General features: G+C 33.8%; 1 protein-coding gene across 3 annotated transcripts in view; it reads left to right on the top strand.

Moving 5' to 3' along the window:
* GMDS (GDP-mannose 4,6-dehydratase) overlaps positions 1–26,306 on the top strand; it is a 614,085-nt gene that overhangs the window by 147,335 nt on the left and 440,444 nt on the right. For all 3 annotated transcript variants that reach the window (XM_004753606.2, XM_045089644.1, XM_045089647.1), the window contains 2 exons: positions 386–473; positions 2,037–2,146. In XM_004753606.2, the coding sequence (XP_004753663.1) occupies positions 386–473; positions 2,037–2,146 (198 nt within the window). The remainder of the gene's footprint in view (positions 1–385; positions 474–2,036; positions 2,147–26,306) is intronic.

The raw sequence follows: 26,306 nt of genomic DNA, 5'->3' as shown, positions 1-26,306 counted from the left end.
CAAACTGAAGAGATATTTTGTCAGCAGCAGGGCTCTAAGTGTGTATGTGTGTTTGGAAAAGGAGACATTTGAGTATCTGTAACTAAGCATTTGCTGAGAAGTCACATAATTATCTAATTACTTTTTTTGAGATTGGCAGTGAAAACACTGCAGAGAAATGGAGATACAATGCTGGTGGCTGGTGGGCAGTGGTTGGGAAGAAAGTAAGCAGTGGAACTATTTTTAATAATTTAAAGATAAAATAATTTAAATTTAAAAATAATTTAAAGTTTGTAAGTTATAGACTTATAGTTATTTTTCACAAGGTAAGCATTAACAAAGAACCTCTGAATTGCTTATTAATCCTCATTGCACATTTGTAATTTTTTATCTTTCCACATTGTAGGTCCATGGAATTGTGCGGCGATCCAGTTCATTTAATACAGGTCGAATTGAACATCTGTATAAGAACCCCCAGGCTCATATTGAAGGAAGTAAGTAATTTTTTTTTCTAAAATTTCTTTCTGTAGCTTCCTATATTATGATAAGTTGTTTTCAAATGTCCAAAGCCCATCAAATTGCAATTATTTACCCATGAATTGCCTGCATTAAATGCCATCTGTATGCTTTGAAAACCCTTCCATTGCTTGCTGCCCCTGGGCCACAGTGTCATCTTGGTTAGGCTGTTACAGGATATTGGTCAGGTGATGCTGCTCACGAAACCAAGAGTAGACATGCCTTTGATCACCTTTCTCCAGGTGTCCTTATCCCCTCCAGTAAGATCAGGTCCATATTCACAGCACTCCTTTGCTTTTTATGTTTGGTATAATGTAATCAAGCTAAGTGATCTGTGTACATTTATTTAATTTTTAAAATAATTTGTGAAGACAGATCCAAAAACAGGTGGCAATTAAAACTATATTTAATTGCTTTACAGATCACTGTCAGTATTTGCAGTTGCATGTTATTTTTGTTAATAAAGTTGCCTGAATGTAACCAGCCCAGTCATAGTGTGTTCTCATTTGCCTTTTATAGCAGCTCCTAACCTTGTGAATGAAACCATTTTACAGATGAGGAAATAGAGGCAGAGAGAGGTGGTAACTTTATTGACATATCATGTAAAAGACATACCATGTAAAAGACAGAGGTAGGACCAGGACACTGGGTTTTTAACTCCCGAGTTCATCCTTCTTTTCTTGTCCCAGTTTTCTAGCTAGCAAGGATAATTCAGTCTGCATGTAAAGCATTAATGATTTTGTATTCATTTCAGAACACCAAATATTTTCAATTTTGTGTTTACTTGTATAGGTAGTGATATCATCAGGAATATAACCTAGTTAGTTGTTTCCACTAAAGGCTTTTTACCTTAATATTTAGGCTACTCAGTACATCCTCCTTGAAAATTATCATTTTTGTGCAAAGTACAGAATGGTCATACCATTGGATCTAGACACATAGATCATTATTATGTAAAAATCACAAATATATCAAGCTAGCAAATCACCCATCTACATGGGTCATATTTAGTGAAGTCATTAAGGCTATGCTGTGATTTAGGGTTAGAATAGGCTGGCTAGTTGTCCTAAACAATTAATGTCTCTACATCAGGCGTTTTATGGATGGCTTAAGGATTGATGTCTATGAAGTTCTTAAAAATTGCTAGATAAAAGTATCTGGTTCACTATTACCAGTGTCTTACAGAATTCTTTAGACAATGTGTTCATTTTTGTGAGATTTTCTTTGTCTGAATCTCACTCCTATGTAACATATCTTACAAACTACCTGGGAACCATATGATATGTTAATTGTATAACATTGTCTTGATAAGATTTTTTTAAAAGTTCATTTGAGTTTTTACAAATCTTACACATTTTTTACAAATTTTACACATGTGAGTATCTTTCTACCATTTAGTTTCTTTAAAGATGACAGTTATATTCTGCTGCTCTGAAACCAGTCTGGTTTTCAGACTTTCAGAACATACCTTTCAATTTTGATATTTTTTTAAAAATTGGCTTATTTTTTCTTCTATCTAATGATATGCTTTTGAATTGTAGACATGAAGTTGCACTATGGTGATCTCACTGACAGTACCTGCCTTGTGAAGATCATTAATGAAGTAAAGCCTACAGAGATCTACAACCTTGGAGCCCAGAGCCATGTTAAAGTAAGCCATTTTTACAGATAGATTTCTCTGGCTGTGTTCCTGAGTTGTTCCGTATTTTACTTTTTTCTGTTCCTTTTGTTGTTGTTGTTGTTGTTGCTGTTTCCTAATGCAGGCACTACTCCTAGTCTTCAAGTTTAATAAACGAATTTAATAGAAATACTATACTTTTTAAAAGTGTATTCTCTGTTACTGAGCAACATAAAATCTACTGCTAACATTAAAATAGCAGTATTCATTTATTTTGGGTTGATCTTGTAGTCTGCTTTCTGCCATTTCAAATCCCATTGTGAATGAAGTGTTTTGTTAAAATGGTGGAAAATGTAATGCAATAAAACTACTATTTTAATATTAATTTTTGGTAGTGGTTATATTACTGGCCAAGAAAATAATATTTTTTAGTTCAATAATATGTTAAAATTAACCAAGTTAACTTTTTATTGTAAGTAGTAAAATCATGGGAAGAAAAGCAGTTTTTAGCTTCTTGTCTCCTCAGTATGATACAACTAATGTTGATTTCTTTCTGAGATAAATTCAGATTCTCTGGTAGTCTACTTACCTCTCTTTAGTTTTTCTTTCTGGAACAAATCACAGTAAACCTGAGAAGCCCATGCCTAAGGCTCTAGCAATCTGCTTAATTCAAATTTCCATTTTTGTTGCTGTATCCCAGTGTCCTCTTGAGTTAGTGAAATCTGAAGCCAGGAATGATATGAGCTCTATTTAGATACTTATTCAGTCACAATAGTGGAGCTGAGAAATAAAAGCAAATAACTCGAAGTTAAAAGAGCCCCTTGTCATCCTGCCAAAAAAAAAAAGTCCAGAGAATCTATTAACTTTTTTTTTTAATTTTGCTTTTTAATGAACAAATTCAGCAGTGTTATTTCAGAAATACTTAAGGTGATTTGTATTCCTCTATATCCCCAACTTTAGAAAGAATGGAATCTATATGCCTGTTTAATATCTCTGCTAGTTTAAGGGAGAAAATATAAACTAAGTAAGATGAAACCAAGTGTGGAATATAGTGAGAGAAACGTAGGGGTTACCCAGTCTTGTTAATATTAAATTTAAAAATAGTATATAAATCCTCATAATTTATATTTTTCTCTAAAATGTTATCCTTGAAGGATAGCTACATATCAATAAAGTTACTTCTTTATTGTGCTGTCTCAGAAAAAAATTTTCCCCTTTCTTAATCTCTGATGATTCTGTTTAGTATCCAGTGTTAACTTTTGGGCTGTGAAAGTTATCAGCATCTTTCAGTTAGAGCAGAGCTGTTTTTCTAAATGATTCTGAATATCTTTTCTCATTTTTAAAGGATATCTTATGCATACTATGCCGGGAGAGATAACCACCTGTTTTCTGTGGAGAAGTAGTTGCTGTCTTTATTACTCCAGGTGTGAAGACTGTTTATCACTAACTGGAGCAATCAGTCCATCTTCCACATTATAATTTATCTAGTTGCTTCTTGGCCTTTTTGGCCAGTGTAAGAGTATTTTCCAGGCAAAATTAGAATGTTTTGTTATGAATGCTCTGTTACACAGTTTCCTTTAGATTAAGAGCTTTCCTTTGTGATTGTAGATAGTTTATCACCCCTGGACCTATAAACTGGCATGGTGGGAAGATGTAGGAAATTTTATGAAGATTTATTTATAGAAGGTCCCCCCTCTCCTGTCATTTTAGTGTTAAATGAACCAGTCTTCTCCTTTTTCCAAAAACTTTTAGTTCAAAAAGTCTGTTGTACTTTTCTTACTTGAAATGAACCTATTCCTTTGTATCATTCTAGAGTGGTTGCACTGTAAGTATAGAAAGCTTAGGAAACCAAGTCATTTCATTCTAAGTTGCTATGTATGTGAAGTTTGTCTGTTTTTATTGTGTTTTGCCTGCTTCTCCTGAAGGCCAGTTAATTGGCCAGAATGGTGCTTAATTGAATATTAATTTTGACTTGTAAGATCATTTAGCCCTTCAACAAATATTTGCATTTATGATGGAATGGAGGACACTAAGATGTATGAAACCCACTTCTGTTGTGGAGGTTCTAAAGTGGTGTAGGGGTGACTGTGGCTTGTGACAGAGGCTGACGTTAATATCTTTGAGTTTTTAGAGAATGGTGAGAGAACGTCAGTGTGAGGGGATTATCATGGTATAAAAGAGGGGTTTTATGGAAGAACTTTGCAGACATATTTAGTGGGAACTTGTAGTTGAAATGAAGGTAGTGATGTAAGGCCCATGAAAAGTGAGAAAACTTGGGTTATGTCTATAACATGAAAGCATTCTAAATTAACTGAGCAAAAAAGCCGTTGAAGAGAAATGTGATGTATGGCTGTGTAGGAAGTTGGGCTACCTTTGGACAGCCTCTGTATATTTTTGAATATGGGGAAAACAGATTTAGAGATGAGTTTTACAGGTTAAGTAAGTCTAGCAGTAGACATATTGGAAGCTGTTGGAAGATGGTGGGAATGGGGTGGATGACATGGGGTGCCTGGTCGGGCTGACCTCTCTGCTGATAAGATATGGGAGCCAGGGAAGAGGGAAAGCAATTCAGTACCCAGGGGACAGAAAAGTAATGGTATGTAGTAGAAGTAAGCATTCAAGGAGGGACTGTTGGAGTCAGGCAGGGTAAATGAAAAATTCTCTCTTGGATATATTCTACTGGCAGGACTTGAAGTGCAGTCAGGGGAAGCAGGTCATAAGGTAGTTTAAAGTGTGTTGTGAGATTTGGGAGAGATTTGGGGTACAAAGATGTAAAATCAGCTCTGGGAATCTTGAGATAGCAAGGAAGAAGATAGAGAAAGAAGAATAGAGGACTAAAGCTTGAACCTAGGGGACGTGAGTGCATTTAGAATGGGAGGAAGAGTAGTCACTGATGACAGGAAGGTAGGAGATGGACAGGCAAGAGAGTGGAATGGTCTCACAGAAGTAAAAAAAAAAAAATCATGCCATTTTAAGCAGGAGGGAATATCAGCAGTGCTAGATACTCCTAAAAAGAGCATTTTAGCATATGATAGAAGAATTAGTTAGGGTGCAGAGGACTTAGAAGTTGAGGGTTTATGAGGGAAATGCAAATTGAGTAGATTCTATTCTAGAGTTTCCTGGTATAAGAGGGAAGAAAGAGAATATGATAGATAAGGCTCACTTTAGCATCCGCTGCAGGTTGCAGGGCCATTCCCCAGAATTTCTGATTTATTAGGTCTAGAATGGGGTGAGAACTTAATTTTTAGGACATGTTCAGGTATTGCTGACTCTGGTCTGGGAATTTCACTTGGAGAACCATTGCTCTAATGTTTCGAGTCCCTTGGTTTACCCATATTTAATATGTGCCTTAAATGCATTCTTCTTAGGCATTTTTTAAATGTGTCAGCTTTTGTTTTGATATAAAATTATCCTGCTCCTTACCAGTTGGTGACCTAGTGAGCTTTTAAAGCCTGAAACTATACCTGTTATCAGGAATGATGAGAATGGAAAGAGTCTAAGGAGAATCTGATATATGTTTTTACCAAAATTCTTCCCATTCACAAATCTTTTTCTGTGTAGTCCATGAGAAATACTAGTATTTTAGAGGAATAGTATGAGTACAAACCACTGCTAGAATGTCCTTTAAAAATCCATGTTCCATGCCACTATTTCTGCTGTGATCTAGGGTCAGCTTGATTCTTTTTTTTTTTTTTTTAAGATTTTATTTTATTTGACAGACAGATCATAAGTAGGCAGAGAGGCAGGTAGAGAGAGAGAGAAGCAGGCTCCCCGCTGAGCGGAGAGGCCGGATGCAGGGCTCAATCCCAGGACCCTGAGATCATGACCCGAGCCGAAGGCAGAGGCTTTAACCCACTGAGCCACCCAGGCGCCCTGGGTCAGCTTGATTCTTAATCATGGAAAGAGTGGCTGTGGGGCAGGGGCTGGAGTGAGGGCAGCTGGGGATGACAGATGGCCATGTTGCTAGGGCGATGTTGCTCTGTTCCCTTACCACTCCAAGGCTCTGTGTGTTGGTCTTCAGTTGTCTGCCTGTTCTCCTAGCAGCTTGTTAGGGGATTAGGAAGGAAAATACATATAAGCATGCATGCATGAATACATACATACATACGTACATACATACATTTTTATAATTGATTTCTCAGTGTTAGCCAGCTTTGTAGGATTTATTGTATTCTTAGACAGTAGTTCTTAAACAAAACTTCTTTCTGACAGTGGAATATTTGAAGTTAGGTTAATTAAAATACATTTTTATTATTTGGCTTGGAGCTTTTTTTAAGGAAGGCTCTAATATTAGCACATTTTATATTTAATTTTGAATCTGTGACTTCTAGACTGGGTGTTGTTTATGTTGGCTTCTCTTTGTGCAGGATAAAGTCTTCTATCACTCTCACTTCCAGTTAATTTGCTGTGGGCTATGGTATGCTAAAAGTAAGGAAAATAAAATAATAGGAAGTTGGTCTGGTTTCCTGTAGGAAACCAATGAAGATGAAATTGGTTCTTGGAATAAACCCACAGCAGTCTGGGAAATACTGACTGAAGACATTTTTCTGAATCATAAACAGAAAAATTATGACTCATGAAGTGTGGGTCATTGAGAGGCTGATTTGATCTTATGTGGGAGAAAGTGAGAGATGACGGAAATGTACTAGTTATTAAAAGTAGTTAAATCTAGCATGATGACATCATCCAAGTAGGAACAAATTATCCAATATTTAGCCCTGCCCATTTTCATGGGGAAAATGTTTCAAGAGCATGCTTTTTTGTTCTTCCTTTTTAACTGTGTAAATAATAGTTTTTCAATAATTTGTGTCTTCAATTTCTTATCCGTTCAGTGTGCATTACTGTCATGATTTTGGATTTTTCCACCATTCCTCAAGCTTCTTTGGCAATCTCATGTCATTCTTGAAACCATAGTGTTGGATGAAATCTTCCTACAGTAAATCTAGTCCAATATTACTCCCTTTTGTCTCACAGTGTTATGTTGGAATAGCCTTTATTTTTTTTTCCCAAAGAAATGAAAAATATGCAGTCATGGAATGTTACAGTTAAAAGGAACTTCAGAAATGACTTCATATGATTTTCATTTATAAATGAAATTATCTACTCAAAGTCACGCATCTAATTGCTGGCCAATCCAAGATTGGAACTCAGATATTTGTTTTCTATAATTTATTTTAAAGACCATTCAAGGAAATGATTACAATTGTAATGTAAAATAGTTCTCACCTTAAGTTTTTCTTTTCCCACATACCTAAGTTTCTTAAGTTTATTTTTTTTTTTCCTTGTGATGTCAGTAGATAGAAAGTTGTTTTCTCTTTTCGGTTTTGAGAAGGATTTTCAGTGTTAAAGGCCATTAGTAAGTCTTTAATTTTCTTATCCAAGAAAAATATCTTTAATTTTATCTACTTCTTTCATTTTATCTTATGCAAATTGAACAACTCCATGCTTTTCATTAATTTTCTGACCCTTTGATGACCTTTATTATTTTTCTTTTCAATTCTCTGTAAGCTGTTTGTTTAATTTTGTTTCATGACACCTGGGAGGCCTGAGTGCCCAGAAGGTAAACTGGGGCATGGCTGAGTGAGTGGGATCAGGAGTGGGAGTAGGATTTTCTTGTCTGGTTGTGTGGGACCAGTCAGCGATTGTGGGCATGGACGCAGGAAAGGGCTGAATCTAAATTGTCCTTATTGTGGGACTCCCAGCCCAGGAAGCTAGGCAAGAAGCAGAGTTGACTATGAGCCAAATGTCTAGTGTAGTGGCAGGTACCAAGTTAGAATCCCGGAGAGATGAGAGAAAAACCAGGCCAGGGAATGAAGTTGGGAATAAAAAAGAGACATGGGAATTAGACAAGTGGCCCTTGGGAAGAGGACTGAACAATTTAATTAACCAAGGTAAAGACTATCATCTCCAGTAGCTTTTTCCTGGCTGGTCCTGGGAGTTGAAATTTATAGCTAAAGAGCTGACCCCCATATTTATCTCTAGGAAGCCTAAACCTATTGTGGCTTCTTTCATTGAGGGGAGGGAGAGAGGCAGCTAAATGTATTGAAGAATTGCCTTATGGTAGGAAAAGGCAGGTGCCTATGTTGAACATCTGGTTACTGCCTGACTAACCCAGTTATAGAACAAAATAAAATTGCAGCAGTGTGGCCCTTTGCTGTGCAATCATAGCAAGGGTAAAGTGTGGCGTATTAAAAACTCAGAGCAAATGGCAGAGAGTGCTGTTCTTCTGTGTCTTTTATCAGTCATTCCCTTTTTGGGGGCGGGATCGGGATCTTGGGGAGGCTGACAAGGAGGTGTGAGCAGAGCAAGAAAATAAGGAGTAGGCAGGGGCATGACTATTGCTGTCAGGAAGGGAACTGTAACAGCATCCTTAAATGTGGGTGAGGGTCGAGCTCCATGCCCACACAACTGTGTGTTATATTTCATTAGACTGTGTGGACTATAGCTATTCAGTGCTTCTTCTGCATGCTGCCTTTTATCAGGCCCCAGTGCCAGCACAGTGATGCAGGAGGAGGCTCACAAATGCACATCATTGTTAGAGTTGGAACAACTCATCCTCCAAGCCCCACTTTTGGAAGATCCCATTAATAGCACTCTGCTTTTATGAAAGACCTGTATTAGCACCTGTTATCACCAATCAAAAGAAATCTGAAGAAAATTTTCACTTTTATGAAAATAGGTGCATAGCAAGAATAGTGTTCAGCGCCTGTTTTACAGTGAGGCAGCATGCACCCTGAGCAGCGAGAGTGGCCGCATCAGACTTCTTCCCCTGGAGCTACATTCAGCATCTCAGGATCAAGACAACATTGCTTTGAAAAGTGATTATGAGTGTCTGTGCTTTATCTTGACTTTTGTGCATCTGTAAAGCAGGATGTATCCTAAAGTATCAGGAAAGCCTAAGGGAAGTTATTTTTTGGGTCTGGGAATGCTCAAAAATATCATATAAATTGATCGTAAATGTTTCTTTGCTTTATGCCATTTTGGCTTATGAAAGTTTTCCTAGATGGTCTACTTTTTTGGATAGTGGGGGAAACCTGTAGATGACTGTCATGGGGCAGAAGGGAGGACGGTTTTCATGAGGTACTGTGATACAGACAAGAGTTATCAAATCAGGGATGGAGATGGAATTCCCAGGACACATTCTGAAACTTTAGATCCAGGCCTACCCTAGACCCTGGGCCTTGGTGTTTTCCCTGGCTTCAGACATGGCTGTGGTATGTGTTAGGTATGTGACTTTGGCAGAGTGCTCAGAATTTTTAAGCCTCATTTACTAATCTATAAAATGAGCACCTACCTTAGGTTGAGAATCCTTATGACATGCTTCTACCTATGGGCCTTTGCACTTACTTTTGATTATGATACTCTTTCCTAGACACCTACCTGCTCATTCCTCAACCTTTACTCAAATGTCAGCTTCTCAGCAAGGCCCTCCTGACCATGCTGTTTACTAGTAACTTCTGGGAATGGTGGCACAGTCCATCCTGAGGGGGAAAGCTATGAAATAAATGTGGTAGGAACAAGAGAGAGGGGCCAGAAAATGCAAATTGGCTACTCTCCTTCCCTACTTCCAATCCCAGTGTGCTCCCTATCATAATTTAGGTTTAACATGAGGCAAATTATTCAGAGAAACTAGTCCACTAATGTAACACAGGGAATGGACATATCATGCATTATTTCATCTGCCTATGATACAGACTTGCCTTTTGCCATACCAGTTGTTTGAAACTGTAAGTAAGAATATTTTCCTCACTGAAATGCCTGTAGTACCTGCCACTGAAATGTTAACTCGTTATGCCATGTTATAAAGAGGAAAGTGATGTTTTGGGCCCTTTGATTTTTATGAAATGGGCCATAGTATTTTGAGGTGGAAGTGATCTTGGCGATGAGCCAGCTCTAGCCCTTATTTTACAAAACGCAGCTTGGGACTTCCATTTGATGAGCAGCAGGGCCGACTGTCTAGGCTGGGACCGAGGACTGACGCCACTTCATATTCTTGTCATACAGCTAATCTAAGAAGACTGAGGTGGGGAAGGTGTCACTGAAGTATCAGGGGAAGAGAACATAAAACTCTGATGTTTGAAGTTTCACCTCTCTTCTTATTCCCACTACTTATTACAGTGAAACAAAGTTTTGATCCAATTGGTTTGAGTTAAAAGCATTGTTTTTTCCCTTGATGGAGGAAACTGGTTGTAATTAATACCACATGAATAGTGTTTGGATAGCAAAGAAGAACACTAAATACAACAATGCGGGTGAAATGTTAGCACGTAAGTAATACTAAAATAAAATTAGTATAGAAGGGAAATAGAAATCTATAGTACTAAGTCAGCAGAAATAATTACGATCTTTTTGGCTAGGATAGTTCAATAAAAATTTTTATATCGAGTGCCTATACTGTGCTGGTGTGTAAGTAAGTTTCTCTAAAAGCTATAGGAAGCTAATGATATTTTTTACTTAGAAGAATAAGAAGAATCAATAACTTGATAACCAAAATGAATAATTTGTTCCTATTTGGGTACTTTAAAAAAATTAATTGCCAGTCAGTTATTTGACTATTATAATATCAATTAACCTATTTCCTAAGATTTAAAAAATAAATATTTCCTTTTTAATACGTAAATGTATTTTTGTCCATATACGAGTATACACAAATTCTAACTCCTTGTTTGGTCTCTGAAGAGAACTTCTTTTGTTAGCAGATAAACTGATACAGGCTTATATATTTTATGAGGCTTAAAATCAGTTCTTATATTCTAATATGTAATTCTTTTTTATATGTAATTCTTGAGTGTGCTCAGAGCAGCATAAAATCATAACTTGTTGTTAGCAAGTTATTAATACTGAAATTATGAAGGTAGCTTATGGGCAGAAGGCTTTCTTGGTAAAGAGTAGTGAGTGCAACTTTGAGAATCTGAGTACTAATAAGGTTATGTTTGCTATTAGATCTAATACCCATGCATACCACAGTGTGTCTGTTTCTGGAAAAATTAGCTTTCTCTTACAAGTCAATTTAGCAGGATGAATGGAGCAACTAGTGGATGCTTTTACTCTCCATAGACAGATAGCTTTGGTGATAGAAACCTCTACGGTCAAGTAAAATGGTGGTTTTGCTTGTTTTTGTTCTTTAAGCCTCTGTTCCTTTCTGATTGATTCTGTGTTTCATCACCTGTGTGGGCACAGTCCCCATGATATTTAATAAGTTTGGTTTAACAACTTTTGTTGTTACAAGGAAATTGTAGTACAAAACCTTATCATTATATAATTTAACATTTATGCTTACAGTGCATTAAATCCACTAATGTAAATATGACTCATCAGTTTCTATGGTTCTTAGAAAGAAGTTTAGCATTTTTTATCTTACATTCATGAGGGTAGAGCAGGACTTTATAATGCTTGTGGGTCCCTGTGTGTCATCTGGCTCAAATTCTTTCTGGAAGCCTGTTACGGATTTGAGCAATTGAATTCAAATCTAAAACCACTTAAAAAGTCCTTTATAGTCCATTAAGAATTTATATGAGAGAGAACACTCTATGAAAGTTCTCCTCTCCCTGTTCAAACAGATTGTTCTGTTTTATTAGATCTAGGTGGTATTGTAATTTTGATAACAGCTAATAACATTTGGAATTTTGCTTATAATTAGTGGACCACACAAAGATATGTTTGTCGGGTGTTTCACTCTTAATGCACTTATTAAAGTCTTAAATATTATTTTAGGTTTGCAACAATTAAGCTAAAATTAATGCAAATAGTTAAATCTTAGTATCAACTTCTAGATGTATTTATAAATACAAATAGTAAACAGCATAGGTTCTATGAGTGAAACATTTGCTTTGGATTTTTAATGATGAAAACTTTTTGGATTCCCAATTAGATTGGAATATATAATTTGTATAAATTAAGATGTAGATATAGATTATGCTTTGTTTAATATCATAGTTAAATGTATCTGTAGTCCCCCACCCAAAACCCACAAAACACTTGTGTATAAATGTAAGAATTTAAACTTAACTGCTCTTTTAAACACCTCATATGGGTTGGTATCAAATATGATTCTTACTATATTCTTTTAATACTAGTGCAGATTATAAAATTCTCTTTGTTAAAGTTAGATCCTTAAAACTGGTAGAGTAAAATAAAATGAAACCTTTTCAATTTCAAAAAGCTTAATGCATAATATCTTTTTTGTTAATTTCGACTTTAAAAAGTATTGGATAAAGTATTGGATACCTTACCCGTGCCAAAGAGAAACAAATTGTAAGAAAATAACCCTAATTTAGATCTCCATTTTTTGAAAAATGTCGAACATGAAAGATTAGTAAGCTTCATTATGTTACTTTCTTTAGTAACATTCACTTAATAGGTGCATTGTTTATGAATATTAATAAAAAAATCAGCCACGAAGAATTTAAATTTGTTTTATTTACAGATAAATATGCAAAATGGCTTGGTTTGGCTTTCTAAACTCTGTTAAGTTTGTCATTAGAATAACTTAGACCAAAAATTACTTTAAAAAGTTTAACGATGATCATTGCTGAAGTTCCCTATGATTTTAATGTTGATGATTAAAATGTATTGATGATTAAAATGTAGTGTATCCAGATGGCAGATATTTGTCGATAGTAGTTATGCAGTAATTATAAATGTCAGGCTGGCAGAGGCAAGGCAGTCAGGGTCAGCTTTTCATTCTGTTTGGTAAATCAGGGTAGAACCTTTTCCTGAGTTTCCTTTCTACTCCTACCCCCATATGGTTACATATTTGTACCAGTTTTGTTTTTGTTTTTGTTTTAACAGTAAAATGTCTTTTAGAAATCAATAGCATTGACAAACAGTTAAGGAACATTCTTCAGGACTATTAAAACATCATTACTCCTGATTAGAAATATCAGTTTTTACCTTAACTGTGTATTGTTAAATTGTTTAGTAGAGGAAAGTCTTGTTTGTTTGTTTTGCTTATGTTTCCCACTTGGCTTACACTGGAGTGATTTTGTTTGTTTTTTTTGAACTAACATTTGTCAGGACAATTCAGAAACAACATAAGCACTACTGAGGGGGAGGTTGAGAGGCTCTTCGCTATTCTGATGTATTTCTCTGTCTTCTCTAGAAAATAATTTTTGAGTGTTTGACAAAGAGTGGTTAATTATTAGATCACAGTATTTGAGTTATTGGTAATTTAAATGATGTGAATAAATACCTTTTTATTGGATTGCTTTATATTTGCTTTGTATTAAATATGAAATTTTTTTGGCTAAGTTATCTTTTTTTCATCAGATTGTTTGGAAATAGTATTTAGATTACACTTTTGCAAAAATTAACTCCTTTCATTGTAATTATTTAAGTGACTTAAAACTTCACCTTTGAGTGTTTCTTTTCTAAACATAACTGTAGATTTTCCATATTAGCTATAATTTATCAACAGCATTACTGAAAAAACTGTTGGCTTTGGTTTATGTTAAACAATGCATCCTCACTATTTCAGGGTTAGAAAGTTTTTTTTAGAAATTCCTGGTAAGCTTCGGCATTTCTGTGGGGAGGCAAATTATTCCTGAAGCTTCACTTGTCATCTGTCTAGATTAGAGCCATGATTCTTTTTGGAACACGGGTGGTTTCTGGTGCATGGAAGAGTGTTGTGCTCTTTTCTACACATAGATGGCAGCAAAGTGTTACAGACAGCGGAAGTCAACCTTGTTCTTACAATGAAAGATGAATGACAGTATAAACTGACTTCTATCAACGTAGCTGCCTGTGTCCTGTAGTTAAACATAAAATAAGAAAGAAAGCCACTATTGATAACACAAGAATATAGGAGAATGAAGAAGGCTATGAGAAGCTATAATACACTGACTTTCTGGACAAATCCCAGGTGGGAAGGCTTAATCTTTTAAGGTATGTCATCCACTCCTGTAAGATGATAGAAATCAGCTAAGATAATATGCATGTCAAAATAAAGAGACAGCTAAGGGCTGAGGGGCGGTAGGGAAAGAGGGAAGTAAAAGAGAAACCATACACAAGTTGCAGCGGCAAGTAATGGCCTGCTGCCTGAGGGTACTGTAGAGTTTGGCCTGCATGTCTCCTTCTTAGTTAAGCAAGTTACAAAGAGGAAATGTCAGTCCACGAATCAGACAAACATTCCATGGGAACATTTGCTCAAATGTCAGCATTTTAGAAAATAGAACTGCGTCTGTTATGGTCTGGTCCCCACGCTGGATTTGCTATTAAACACACAAGTACAAATATATATTTCTTCAGAATGCGTTTGCAATTAAGAAGCCATTTTATGTCTTAATTAGCATTCCTAAATAATGACATAATCACTATAAAAATGACAGTCATCGTTATAATTAATATTTAATATGTGTCTGTTTCTGAGGAACTTTCTGTGGCTTCCCACAAATTTCCAAGGTAATTTTCAAGTTGTAGAATTGAATTTGGTAAAATCACAGGCATGAGGATCTAATGAAGTAAAATCGTATTTATTAGAAACCTGAGATATGGAGGCAAGTTATAAAAAAGCAATTTGTACCATGTCCTGAACTATCGAATCATGTCAGTATCTTACTAGTTATAAACATAATAAGGGCTCCTTAATACCTCTAATGTAATGGTAATGTTGTTCAAGAAAACATTTCCGTACTCTTTAGTTTTTTTCAGATCTACTCTTATGCGATTTAGTACCACAGACTAATCTCTGTGTCACAAAATTGATTCCAAAGGTGTGTATAACAACTTGCTCAAATGCAGTGTCTGGCAAGTTTCTCTTGTGACAGCAACTTATTTCTCACATAATTATTTTTTTTAGTAAATTTGATATCTTAACAACCCTTCCCCTCATTTCTGGGTTCAAAAAATAACACTTAATATAATTTATTTCTCATACTTAATAAAGGCTTACTTGAGAGTATATTGCCATTCACTCTCTAGCTGCTTCAAGCAAACGAGGTTAGAAGGGAATGTGGTTTGCCAGAGTGTGCGGTGGTTTCCAGCCCCATTTGCTGTGCACTGTAATGGGCCTCAATGTTGTTTTAATGAAGCATAAAACATATTCCGGCTGCTGCTTGTTACTTATTAATGATTAAATGGTTACATTCTGTCATATCAGTAGAAAAAGAAGATCCCCTCATATATTTATATACTCTCTCTTTTTTTTTAAAATCTGTTTTGTAAACTTTAATTTGTATCCACAGATAAGTCGGTTACTCTGATTTTTTTTTTAATTGTAGGCTGTATAAATACAAGAGCTAAAAATTTTATATACATCAAAATTTGAATTTGATTCTAAAGGTAATTTTTAAATAATTTTATGGGCTTTCAATTTAATTAATCAAGTGGATTTTTATAAGATGAACTTTCACAGTCATGCAGTTCTTGAAACTGAAGTCAAGGATGTTCAAATTAATTACAATTATATGTAAATTTCCTTATTAATTATTATCAAAATATCACATATATTTGTTTTAGATTTAGATATAAATATAATTTGTTTTAGACTGACATCTGCTGTTTGAAACAACTTTTAACCAGAATATACTATGTTTTGCAGGTGACAGCATACTTTTTCTTTCATACTTTTTGTCCCTTTTTGGCAGTATTAGGTTTAGACTGTATTTCATAATGGAATAGTATCATGCAGATTATTTATGTGACCTTTTCACTGCTGCAGTTTTCATTAAAAGGGCAGTATTGCAACACCACTTCCTTCAACTGCTTGGTTTCAAAGAATCATGTCTAAAGTAGGCTAATCTAACAGAAGAACATTGTTTTAAAATTTTTTTAAACCAATATATCGATTTTTTAAATATTAGCTTTGGCACATCAATTTTTCTTGATAAAGTGTTATAGGTGTTTTATATGAATTATTAAAAGTTGAATAATTAAAATTTTAAAAAAATTGCTTATAACATTTTAAATGATTTTAGAAATGTACTTTATAAGTAATTTTTGATATGCTTTTTAAACTAGAAAAATAGACTTAATATGAGTTATAGAGGTCTTTCAAAATTTATGGTATCTTATAACAAATTATAATTTGTGATGGCTTTATGCTCATAAAATGACTAAATTCTATAAAATCTTAGATATTTGCAAATAATATAACAACGACCTATATAATATTTGTCTTGAGAATTTCTTTTTCCTGATTGTGTTAACCGTAATTAAATAGGATTTAAGTTGATCAAAAAAGAGTACACTCTTTTATTTGGAATTTATATGGTCAAAATATTTGTGTTTACATTTCTTAGTTTTTCATTATTATGTTCAAATTGTGCTTTTTAAAAAAAAATGATAAAATATTTTGAAGTACATAAATATTCAAAAAATCATTTAAATTGATAGGTGAGACTATAATCCCAAAGCATATTTTTTCATGTAACCACTGTTTTTTATGAAGTATTAATAATCAATGGAAAACTAATATAAATGCCCTAACGGCCGATTTTGGCCCCAAATTTGTCCTTTTAAAAATTCCTTTTCCTTTTTTTATAGGTTGCATCTTTATTTTTGGATTGAACACTTAAGTTTACAAATATATTGCCCATAGTTTTTTTAGGGATGATTTCACATTGATATGATGTGCTCTGTCATTTTGTGGGAGATTCTTTTATATCTCTAGTATACTCTCTCTCCCTCTATTGTTTTCTTTCCCAGTTTCTTCTTGAGGATTCTACTTATCAAGTTGGACATCTTTTATGATGATGAGTCTGGGTGGTACAACTTTATTGGCATAGGATCCACAGACTAATCCATAAAACAAAATTACAAAAGTCTCCAAGGTGTAAAATATTAACTTGTCATTTTTTGAGTTTTCTCTTTTGACAAGCTTCATTGATTTTTCTTTTTCTTGTTTTGTATGTTATCTGCCATGCTAATTCTGAAAGAATTTATAGATGTGTCATATAAGAAAAGGTGTATTTAACTGACAACATAAATATTCTGGTTACAAAGTTATCTGGTCAGAGATTTTAAATTGCAAACCAGTAAAAATTCATTCTTTGTAACGTAGCATAAATTACACTTTGTATTTTCAGTAAAATGTTGTTAGTGAAATTTTTTGACATTGAACACTGTTACTTTTTTAAAAAGAAATCCCAATGTCAGTTCATATGCTCATGAAATATTTGATAGAAACATAGCAGTTTAATTTTTATTTTCTTTTATAATGAGATAGTAGCTACAAAGAGTGACTCATCTTATTTCCTCACATTCATTGAAAACTTTCAGTGAAATCAATTTTCTGGGTGAGATTTACATTTCCTTGTGTAGAACAACAAGTTCGGAGATGTAATGCTTGCCTTTACTTTTTAGGGACATTTCATTTTCTCTACTGTAGTAATCTTAATTCCAGATGTTAGCACATGACATTTGTTAATGTTCTAATCACATGTTTGTTTGAGTATTTTTTTAATAGCTCTGTGACCTGATGTTATGTGTGGTATCTTGATTTCTCAGTAATGTAGATTGGTTGCTGCCATTTAGTTTATATTTGTAATCTTCCATCTGTATTAGGTAAAGACATAGGTTTGTTGCCATATATCATATCCCTTACTGAAATGTCTTGTCGTTTATTTAAATTGAGTTGTGACTTCAGACCTTTATGTATAGAGTTTCATAAATTATTTAAAATAATTTATATATAAAATATTATATAAAATATTTTCTTTCATATACAGATATCTTAATGCAACATCATTACAATGATGAAAATATTGGTTGTTAGAACATTGAAGACATTAAGAAGACCCATAGTTAAACATGACTAATGTCTGCAAATTGTCTTAGATATTTATTATAAATCTGAAAGATAATTACATGGTTGACACATGAACTAGGATTTCATTATATTGACAATTGATATTACATATTTACCCCATTTTAATTATATAATTATTCTCTGACTTAAACCTCATCGACCATAACTGTGAGCAATATATTGAAATGTAAAACATTCTAAATACTGGTACAGGATATTTTTTCTGTATGAAGAGAAATAAAAGATATTTGACTTGTCAGAATGTTTTTAGTCATGTAAAGGCAAAAATTCTGAACAAGACATGTAACTTCCCTGGGCCTCAATTTTCCTCATCTGTAAAAGGGGTGCAAGACTTTGGGAAGTAGGAAAGAATTAGTTTATGTGCTCTCCAAAATGTCTTTCATCCCTAAAGTCTTATGAATATATGATTTATTATTGCAGTGGTATTATACTCATCAATATGAATTTTATGCCTTCCTAATGTAAGTAGAAACGTTAATAAAAGTTAAGGATGAAAAGTTGAGGCGATCTTTTTTAAAAACGATAATTTTGGGGAAGAATCAATTGGCAGATGTTAGTATATAATGGTTTTCTTGAGAAATATTTGACATCATTTAAAATGGGCTTATACCTTTTTGAAAAATTTAATACAGAATAGTGGAAACTCTGGGATGGAAAAAGCATTATAGTTCATTTTGTTGGAAAGTACTGACTTAACTTGAATGCTCTGTAAGTCGTTGATCACACTTTTACCAGTGTGTACATGTGTATGCTATCTTGAGAAAATTAGTATGTGAATATTTTCTGTGTAAAAGAAATTTGAGTGAAAAAATAAGTTGGTTTTTGAATAACACATGCCAATTTTTCTTACATATAATATATGGATTTCCACAAATTAATTATGAGGCATATAAATAAATTTAGGTGCCTTTGTTAATTTGTTTCTATATTTTGCTTTAGTAGTTATGCTTTATTTCTTGAAATTTCTAGACAATTGCAGTAGAATCTCTGGTGCCCCAGATTTGTTTATCAGGGAAAAACCAACCAACCTCTTTTCATGCCCTGAATCTATTGAATATGCAGATTATGGAAACTAAGCTTCTAAATATTATAAGTAAATTTCATTAAAGTACCACTTTCCATAAATTTCTGTTTGATGAATTATTCCTTTTTGGGGGTAGGCAGAGGGATTTTGGTTGGAGGAGTTAAGTTTAAAGTATGTTTGGTTTTTAGGATAATAGAGTTTGCCACTTATCAGTATTGAGAGCTCTACTAAATGTATGACAAATAGGAGTTTATAATGCAAAATGTAGTGTTTAAATATAGACAATGAATTAGAAAAGAAAAAGTGAAAGTTTAAAAAATGTATCTGTAAAAGATAACATGATTTCAGTAGCACAGTCCAAATTCATCGTCTGGCAGGAAAAAATTTAAAATTTTAAGTTCCAAGGAGTTCATTTTTTATTAATTTTTATTTGAATAAGGAAGTGCTATTTATTTCTAGGGTTTATAAAATACAGAGAAAAATACTACATATTAATAAAAGCAGGTCTTCTCCTCTTAGCTATTATTGTATTTGAATACTGTATTCCCAAGTGAAAGAGTCCAACATTATAACTAGCATTGATTCAGTTATTTTTAATCATCCAGATTTCTTTTCCATTTAGGGGCATATTATGCCTTTAAGATGGCAAACTTGTTTTTAGGTTGGTTTTTCAAGATTTTATCAATCTTGTATTAACCTCAATTAGGGCATTCCTAAAATATTTACTCTGAACTTTTTATTAGTTTCCTTATATGACTTGTGGAAATCTTAAAAGTTGTGTGCAGTGATTGTTATAAGTGTAACTCAAATAATCACATAAAAATTAGATTTTTCCCCCACTTTTCTTCTTTGCCATTACCATAAGGATTTAAGAATTTGTTTCTAAATGTAGTTATAAATTACATACAAATTCTTAGTTTGGTCTTTGTCCTTTTGCTATTTACAATAAAAGCTTAAGAATTTTCAAGTGGATTACTTTCTTTGTGACTAAATTTCCATTATTTGAAGAACAATTACAAATATAACTTCTTTGTAATTTTCTTAATATCTAGCTTTTTTGTTTTTACTAATACAAGGGAATATTTTATCAGCTTTATACTGTGTTTTCTCATGCTTTTGGTAGCTTATTGAAGTTTTTTTGTGTGTGGTTTTTTTTTTTTTTTTTTTTTTTTTTGGGTGTGTGTGTGTGTGTGTTTTAGCTATGGTACAAAATCTAGAAATATACCTGAAAATTAACTATCGATGATACGTAACAGCACCAGTTTATTTATTTGACATTTCTCCCGTTATCAATATCCTCAGCATCTAGACTGCTGACTTCCTTCTTCAAAGTGGAATCCTAGTCTAATGCCTTCATTTTGCATCTTAGACAATGGAATCTCAGAGAAATGAAGCTCCTTGCCCTAGGTCAAACACAGCTAGCTTATGTGGGGCAGAACTGGGACTAGAGTTAAGGCTTTCTCACTCTTTATTCAGAGCTAAATCTTCTCTACCCATTGCCTCTCACTTGCTTTGTCAAAGTATGACATGGATGGATTGCTTGGAATTCTTTCAAAGCCTTTCCTGTGTAATAATGATGGCAAAGATTTCAAGCATTTGTCAGGGGCCACTAATACATGTTGTGACAGCAGTTTAAGGAGGAAAAAGGTGGATTTATTACTAATAAAACATTAAAACTCTTATATTTAAAGCCAAACATAATTTACATTCAGTTTTACCCCTCACTGCTCTACCTGTCTATTTTTGATTTAAACTGCCACCCTCTTTCTCGTCCCGGCAACATTCATCCTCCTCCTAGCCATCCCCCACACTGCCACCCCTTCATAGATAGGTGGGAAAGCTGGGGGTTGTTAAAGTGCTTTGACTAGAACCATCTGTTTTGCTCTCTCCCAAACACAGTAGACCAGGCATTATTCCATGGGGGGGGGGGTTTATGTGTATACTTAACCATAATAATACAATATAAAATATAACAAAATTTTCAGATTCTAAAAATGCAGCGATCTGTGAACAGCCTCTTTTGGACTTCTGAATATTCTTGCAATTCTTTTTTCCATTTATGAGCTGGAACTAGCGAACTTGTATGATTTGTTTTTTCTTTTCCTTTTCAAATAGGATTTTTTTTTTTTGTATTTTTGCCCAGCATGATAGCATTAAGATGAAACTTGTTAAATATATCCACATTATCTATCAGAACATACACATTATGTATCTGTCTTTAATAATTAGCTTTTTAAATAAAAAGACAAAAAACTTATTCTTTGATTTTTTAAATATAGGACATTTTAAAATATGAAACTTGCATTCACTGATTAAAAATGGTCTCCAAATGTGTATACACACACAAGTAGAATATAAAGTTGATTTTAACTTTTTGTGGCATGTGTTCATTATGACTTGATTGGGATTTTCATGAGATAACTGTACGTTAGAACTGTTACCCATCTGCTTGAATTGGGAATCTCAAATAGGTTTTCACTGATCCTGGGCTAATGAGAATTATTTGTTCCCCTTGCTTTTGATTAGTCCTAGAATTATTGAACAATATGTGAACTTCACAGCTAGAAAACCGATTGAAATATTTTTTTAGAAACTAACCATACATTGCTCTTAATGATTTTGAATTACACTTGACCTAGTAACAGCTGTTACCTAACTTGTCTTTTTCCATAAAATGGCAAACCATTGATGTAGTGGTTTCCACTACATCAGTTAACATTAAGATTTTTATTTCTGAAACAGACATTGTGAATGTTTCCCTTACTGAGTTGTGCTAAAACTGTGCTCAAGTTTACAAGTATGTTGTGTTTTCTTAAAACGTAAGTAAATTCTAATAATGAAAGAAAAATGAGTTAAATATATATTTTTTATTTGGAAATCACAAAATGCACTTTATTTCTCTGTACAGATATTATGCTGCTTCAAGACAACCTGATGGGTAAAAGTCTTAATTTAGAAAACAGATTACAATTATCCTTTTTAACTATAAAATGAGTATTTACTTTACAAAGTAATTTATTTCAGCCTTCTTTTTATTAAACTATGTCACTTTACTAAATACTAAAATGTATCCTTTTAATCTGTAAATTAAAGAATAATTATATGATATCGTGGCTATATCTCTGATTAATAATAGAGTCAAACCTTCTATATGGTTATTAGATATTCTGATGTTCTTTCTGTGAAATGACTTTTCTTGTCCATTCAGTCCTTCTACCATTTTTATTGCTGATATACAGGAATTCCTACAAATCTTTTATCAGTTATGTATGTTGTAAATACATTCATCCAGTTTGTCACTTACATGCTAACTTTGTCTGTAGTTCCTTCACTGAACATAAATCTTCTATGTTTTTGAGATCAAATGTGGGAAATTTTCAGCATCTTTAGAAGTCATCATCTACTACATTAAGTATAATGTTGAAAGGATTCATACACCAGATTGAGTTAGACCAAATGACCTCCAAATTTCCTTCCAAATCTATAATTCTAAAATTCATTTATATTACAGATGGATTAAAAATAAAAGGTTGTGTAGTATAAAATACACACCAAATTTGTAAGAAACACATTGTATTTCCTTGAATCTAAGACACTACTGATTTTAGATGTATCATTTCTTTATGTACCATTAGGAAAAGATAAGCTTTTCTAGTTAAACTATGACACAATTCTTTCTTACCACTTAAAATTCTTTTATTTTCCTCTCATTGCAAAGCTATTCAGATTTATTGAGGCAGATTTGTATCATATTTTACTCTTGTGCATGTATCAAAAATAAAATATAAGTAAAATAGTTACTTTGCAGAAAAAAAAACAAAACATGGAATTGTAGACATTGCTCCTCTGACAAATGTCTGCTTGAGTTAGTACCAAATTTTTGCCCCACTGTACGTATTTTAGTTCCTTTCTATGTATAATAACTTATTGTTTTAATGCTGAATTATAGTGTAATTAAAGGTAAGGTACATAATCCCTGCAGTGCTCACTGTTTAACTGAGGTAATGACAGCATGAACAATGATGACTAGCTGTGCACAGATTTAGGCACTGACAGTGACCACATGATAAGCACCTGGCTGACCACAATTGTCTCATACCCTGGATTGTAAGGTGCAACCTGGCTGTAGAGATATTAATGTGAAAAATGTCCTCTGTAGAATGTATGGCATTCTCTGCTATCTTTTAAAGCTAGGTACAGGTGATTAGTGCTTTGAGGGAGTGTGCCATCTGTTTCACAGTTTCTAAATTACTGGAGCAAATCACCATTTGTCTTATTTTTAATGAGAAAATTCCATGTGGGATTCTCTTTTATTTTCAGTGTTGGTATAGTTGTGGTACTGGTACCATACCTTCATTGGCTTAACAAATCATGGAATCTAGCAGTTGGAGGAGATTTTACAGGTAGTCAATTGTCTTTTATACGATGCAGATATCTTTTCTATAGCTTCCTTGACTATGTGTGACCTCATTTATGCTTCTGTCTGAACATTCCCATTCATAGAGCTGGCTGCCTTCGTCAGCAACCCGCTCTATGTTTGGACTGCTTTCTTTCAGAACAGTCTCTATATTAAATCCGAACATACTTCTTGCTGACTTTCCATGCCATTGATTCTAGTTCTTTGTGACCCCAAACTATACCAAAGTGTCTATTCCTCTTTTTATAAGCTTCCACTTAAAATTTTGGATGTAGCTTTAAATCTGCCCTTTTCCTCTTAGTGCTTGGTCCCTTCTAGAATGTAGGTTTAGTAAAGTGTATGGCACTCCAGGGCTACCATCTTCTCTTTTTGTGCAGTCTACAATCATATTTGCTTTATTGGCCATCATACTGTGCTGTTGAGCCACAAATTAAAATGCCCAAGTTTTTTTCAGATATTTGGCCCATCCAGTCATCTTTCCTTCTGCCTTATTTTTATCCTTTAATATTTGGACCTATTGGAGGACTTCAGATTTTTCTTTATTCAACTCCTGTCTTGTGGATCTAAGTTAAATTTGTCCAGTCTGTGGCGATTGACCAAATTAAAAGCCATATTCTCTTTTACAGTGTCTACTGTAGTTGTGATGATTTCTAGCAATCATTCTCTAGTGTGCTTAGTATGTCCTTTAAGCATGCATCCATCTCACTGTTGTGTATGTTGAACAGATGGGAGCAGAGAGCCCTTGCTATATCCCACTGAATTCTCCCTGTGTAGATGTATGTTGAAATGAGTCTTCAACTGCCTTTGGGAATGCTCATTTAGCCAGTTGAGAGTCGCCCTCTTTTCTCAAAACAAAGTCCTGCTTTTCATTATCCTGTCTACTTGAGTATTATGAAGAACTTCATCAAGGCTTGAATATTGTTGGGAATTAGCACAGGATTCCTTCCTGAGAAATCTGTCTTCCATCTTAACTACTGTTTTCCCATTATGCAGGTCTTTTAAATTTTTTTGAATGAAGAATTCTTTTTAAGCTACAAAAGTAACCACAAACATTAGTACAAATTTGGAAAACAGAAAAAGTTACCTAAAATCTTGACACCAGAACCTACATTTTGCTGTTTGTGGGGTTTTTTTCCCCATTTTTATTCTTCATTCACTTATGTGGAATCATAATATGCATTCAATTTCACATTTCTTTAATTAAAAAATTTTTTTAAAATTAATTTGCCTTTTTTTTTTCTTTTTTAGTACTCTGTACACCCAACGGGGGCCCAAACCCACGACCCTGACATCAACAACATGATCTTCTGACTAAGCCAGCCAGGCCCCCTGCATCTTTTTTAGAATTAAAACTTTATAAGATGATTCTTTTTGTTTTTCATAATAAATATTCAGTGACTCCATAAACTTACAGGAGTCTTTGAATTTGAAGAATCATGCAGAGCGTTTTTTTTAACTTTATATTGGGCATTATATTTAAAATCTTTTCTTGTACATTTTTATTATTTGGATCCTATCACTAACTGTCTATAGCAGGTACTGTTATGTTCATTAACTACTAGTTCTACTTGTGGGATTAAGTTGAATCTGTGCTGACTATCTGAAATGGATATTACTTTTTAAGACAAATCCATGTTTGTATTTTTTCATTATTCTTTGACTTATTTTACAAAAATAGAATATATAATGCAAAGAAAAACCATTTTTTTGGTCTGTTTATTTTTTTCCCAGTATTTCCTTGTCTTCTTTAAATATTAAAGAATGTTTTGTGGTCTTTGTAGACCCATTTTTCTTTTAAAATAGAGATTTAATATGCCTATTAGGAATAGCATAGGCTAAATATGTTTGAACTTAAATTTCAGTCCATTTGGTTACATCTGGAAAGATTGGTCACTTTGGAGATGGTGGTGAGACTGTAGGTTTCCTGCTTTGCCTTACTTTTATAGTTTTGGCAAGTATCAGAGAATAAGTTTAATATGTAGCCTAGATATAGGAATAGAAATAAGAAATGATAATAATGCAAATAATACAGTTTAGTATAATTGATAAATATTGTCTTAATACACATATCGCTCCATATTTCCTGACAACCTTTCACTGTCTTTCCTTATCCATCAAACATTCTGCATTATTTAGCATATCGTTTGTATTGCTATTAAATTAAAAATTATATTTTTCAGGAATGTCTAAAGAGCCAACTTCTACTTCAGAGTTCTGGGTGAGCTTTTGTTTTTACTGTGAAGAGGAATGCAGTTGGTTTTGAGTCTCTCCCTTTCATTGTTAAGGGTATGTTTACAGTAGTTTTTTTTCTTCTGTGCTCACTGATAGGGGTATCAATGATAGCACATCATCTGTATTTCCTGGTTAGAGGCCTAAACATGATGTTTCCTAGAACTGTAGACTCTCAGTGTCTTAAAAAGTTATCTAGCCTTACTCTGTATTTGGTATTTGACTATTACCTATATTTCAAAACATATCCATTACCTACAATATGATGGCTAAAACTATATCAGGTACTACATAGGAAAATAAAAATAAATATAGTAGTCCTTATCTTCTATTATCACACTTCAGTATAGGCAGATATTTCAATAGAAGAACACAAAAAGTGCTGTATGATCTTGGATGAGGGAATGATTAATTCTAAGGATGGGAGGGGTTTGGTAGAAAGGGTGATGTCAGGGAAAATTGCAGAACAGGGGCCACATTTGAGCTAGAATGCTGGAAGTTTTATTTTGCTAGATAGTCAAAGAAGGGAGCTGGTTTAGAGAGAACAGAACAAATTGAAGCTTGATTATGTGGAGGGGATACTCAGTAAGATTAACAAGTACTCTTAACCCCTCAACAACACAGAGGTTGGGGTACTAACCTCACATGTGGCCAAAAATAGACAAATAACTTTTGACGCCCCAAATGTTAACTACTAATAACCTATCGTTGACTGGAAGCCTATCCAATAACATGAACAGTTGATTAACACATGTTT

This window comes from Mustela putorius, unplaced genomic scaffold (genome assembly GCF_011764305.1).
Source record: "Mustela putorius furo isolate JIRA1106 unplaced genomic scaffold, ASM1176430v1.1 tig00000117_pilon_pilon_pilon, whole genome shotgun sequence".
NCBI classification, from domain to species: Eukaryota; Metazoa; Chordata; class Mammalia; order Carnivora; family Mustelidae; genus Mustela; species Mustela putorius.
Note: the sequence above shows the minus strand (reverse complement) of the source record. Positions and strands in the feature narration are given on the sequence as shown.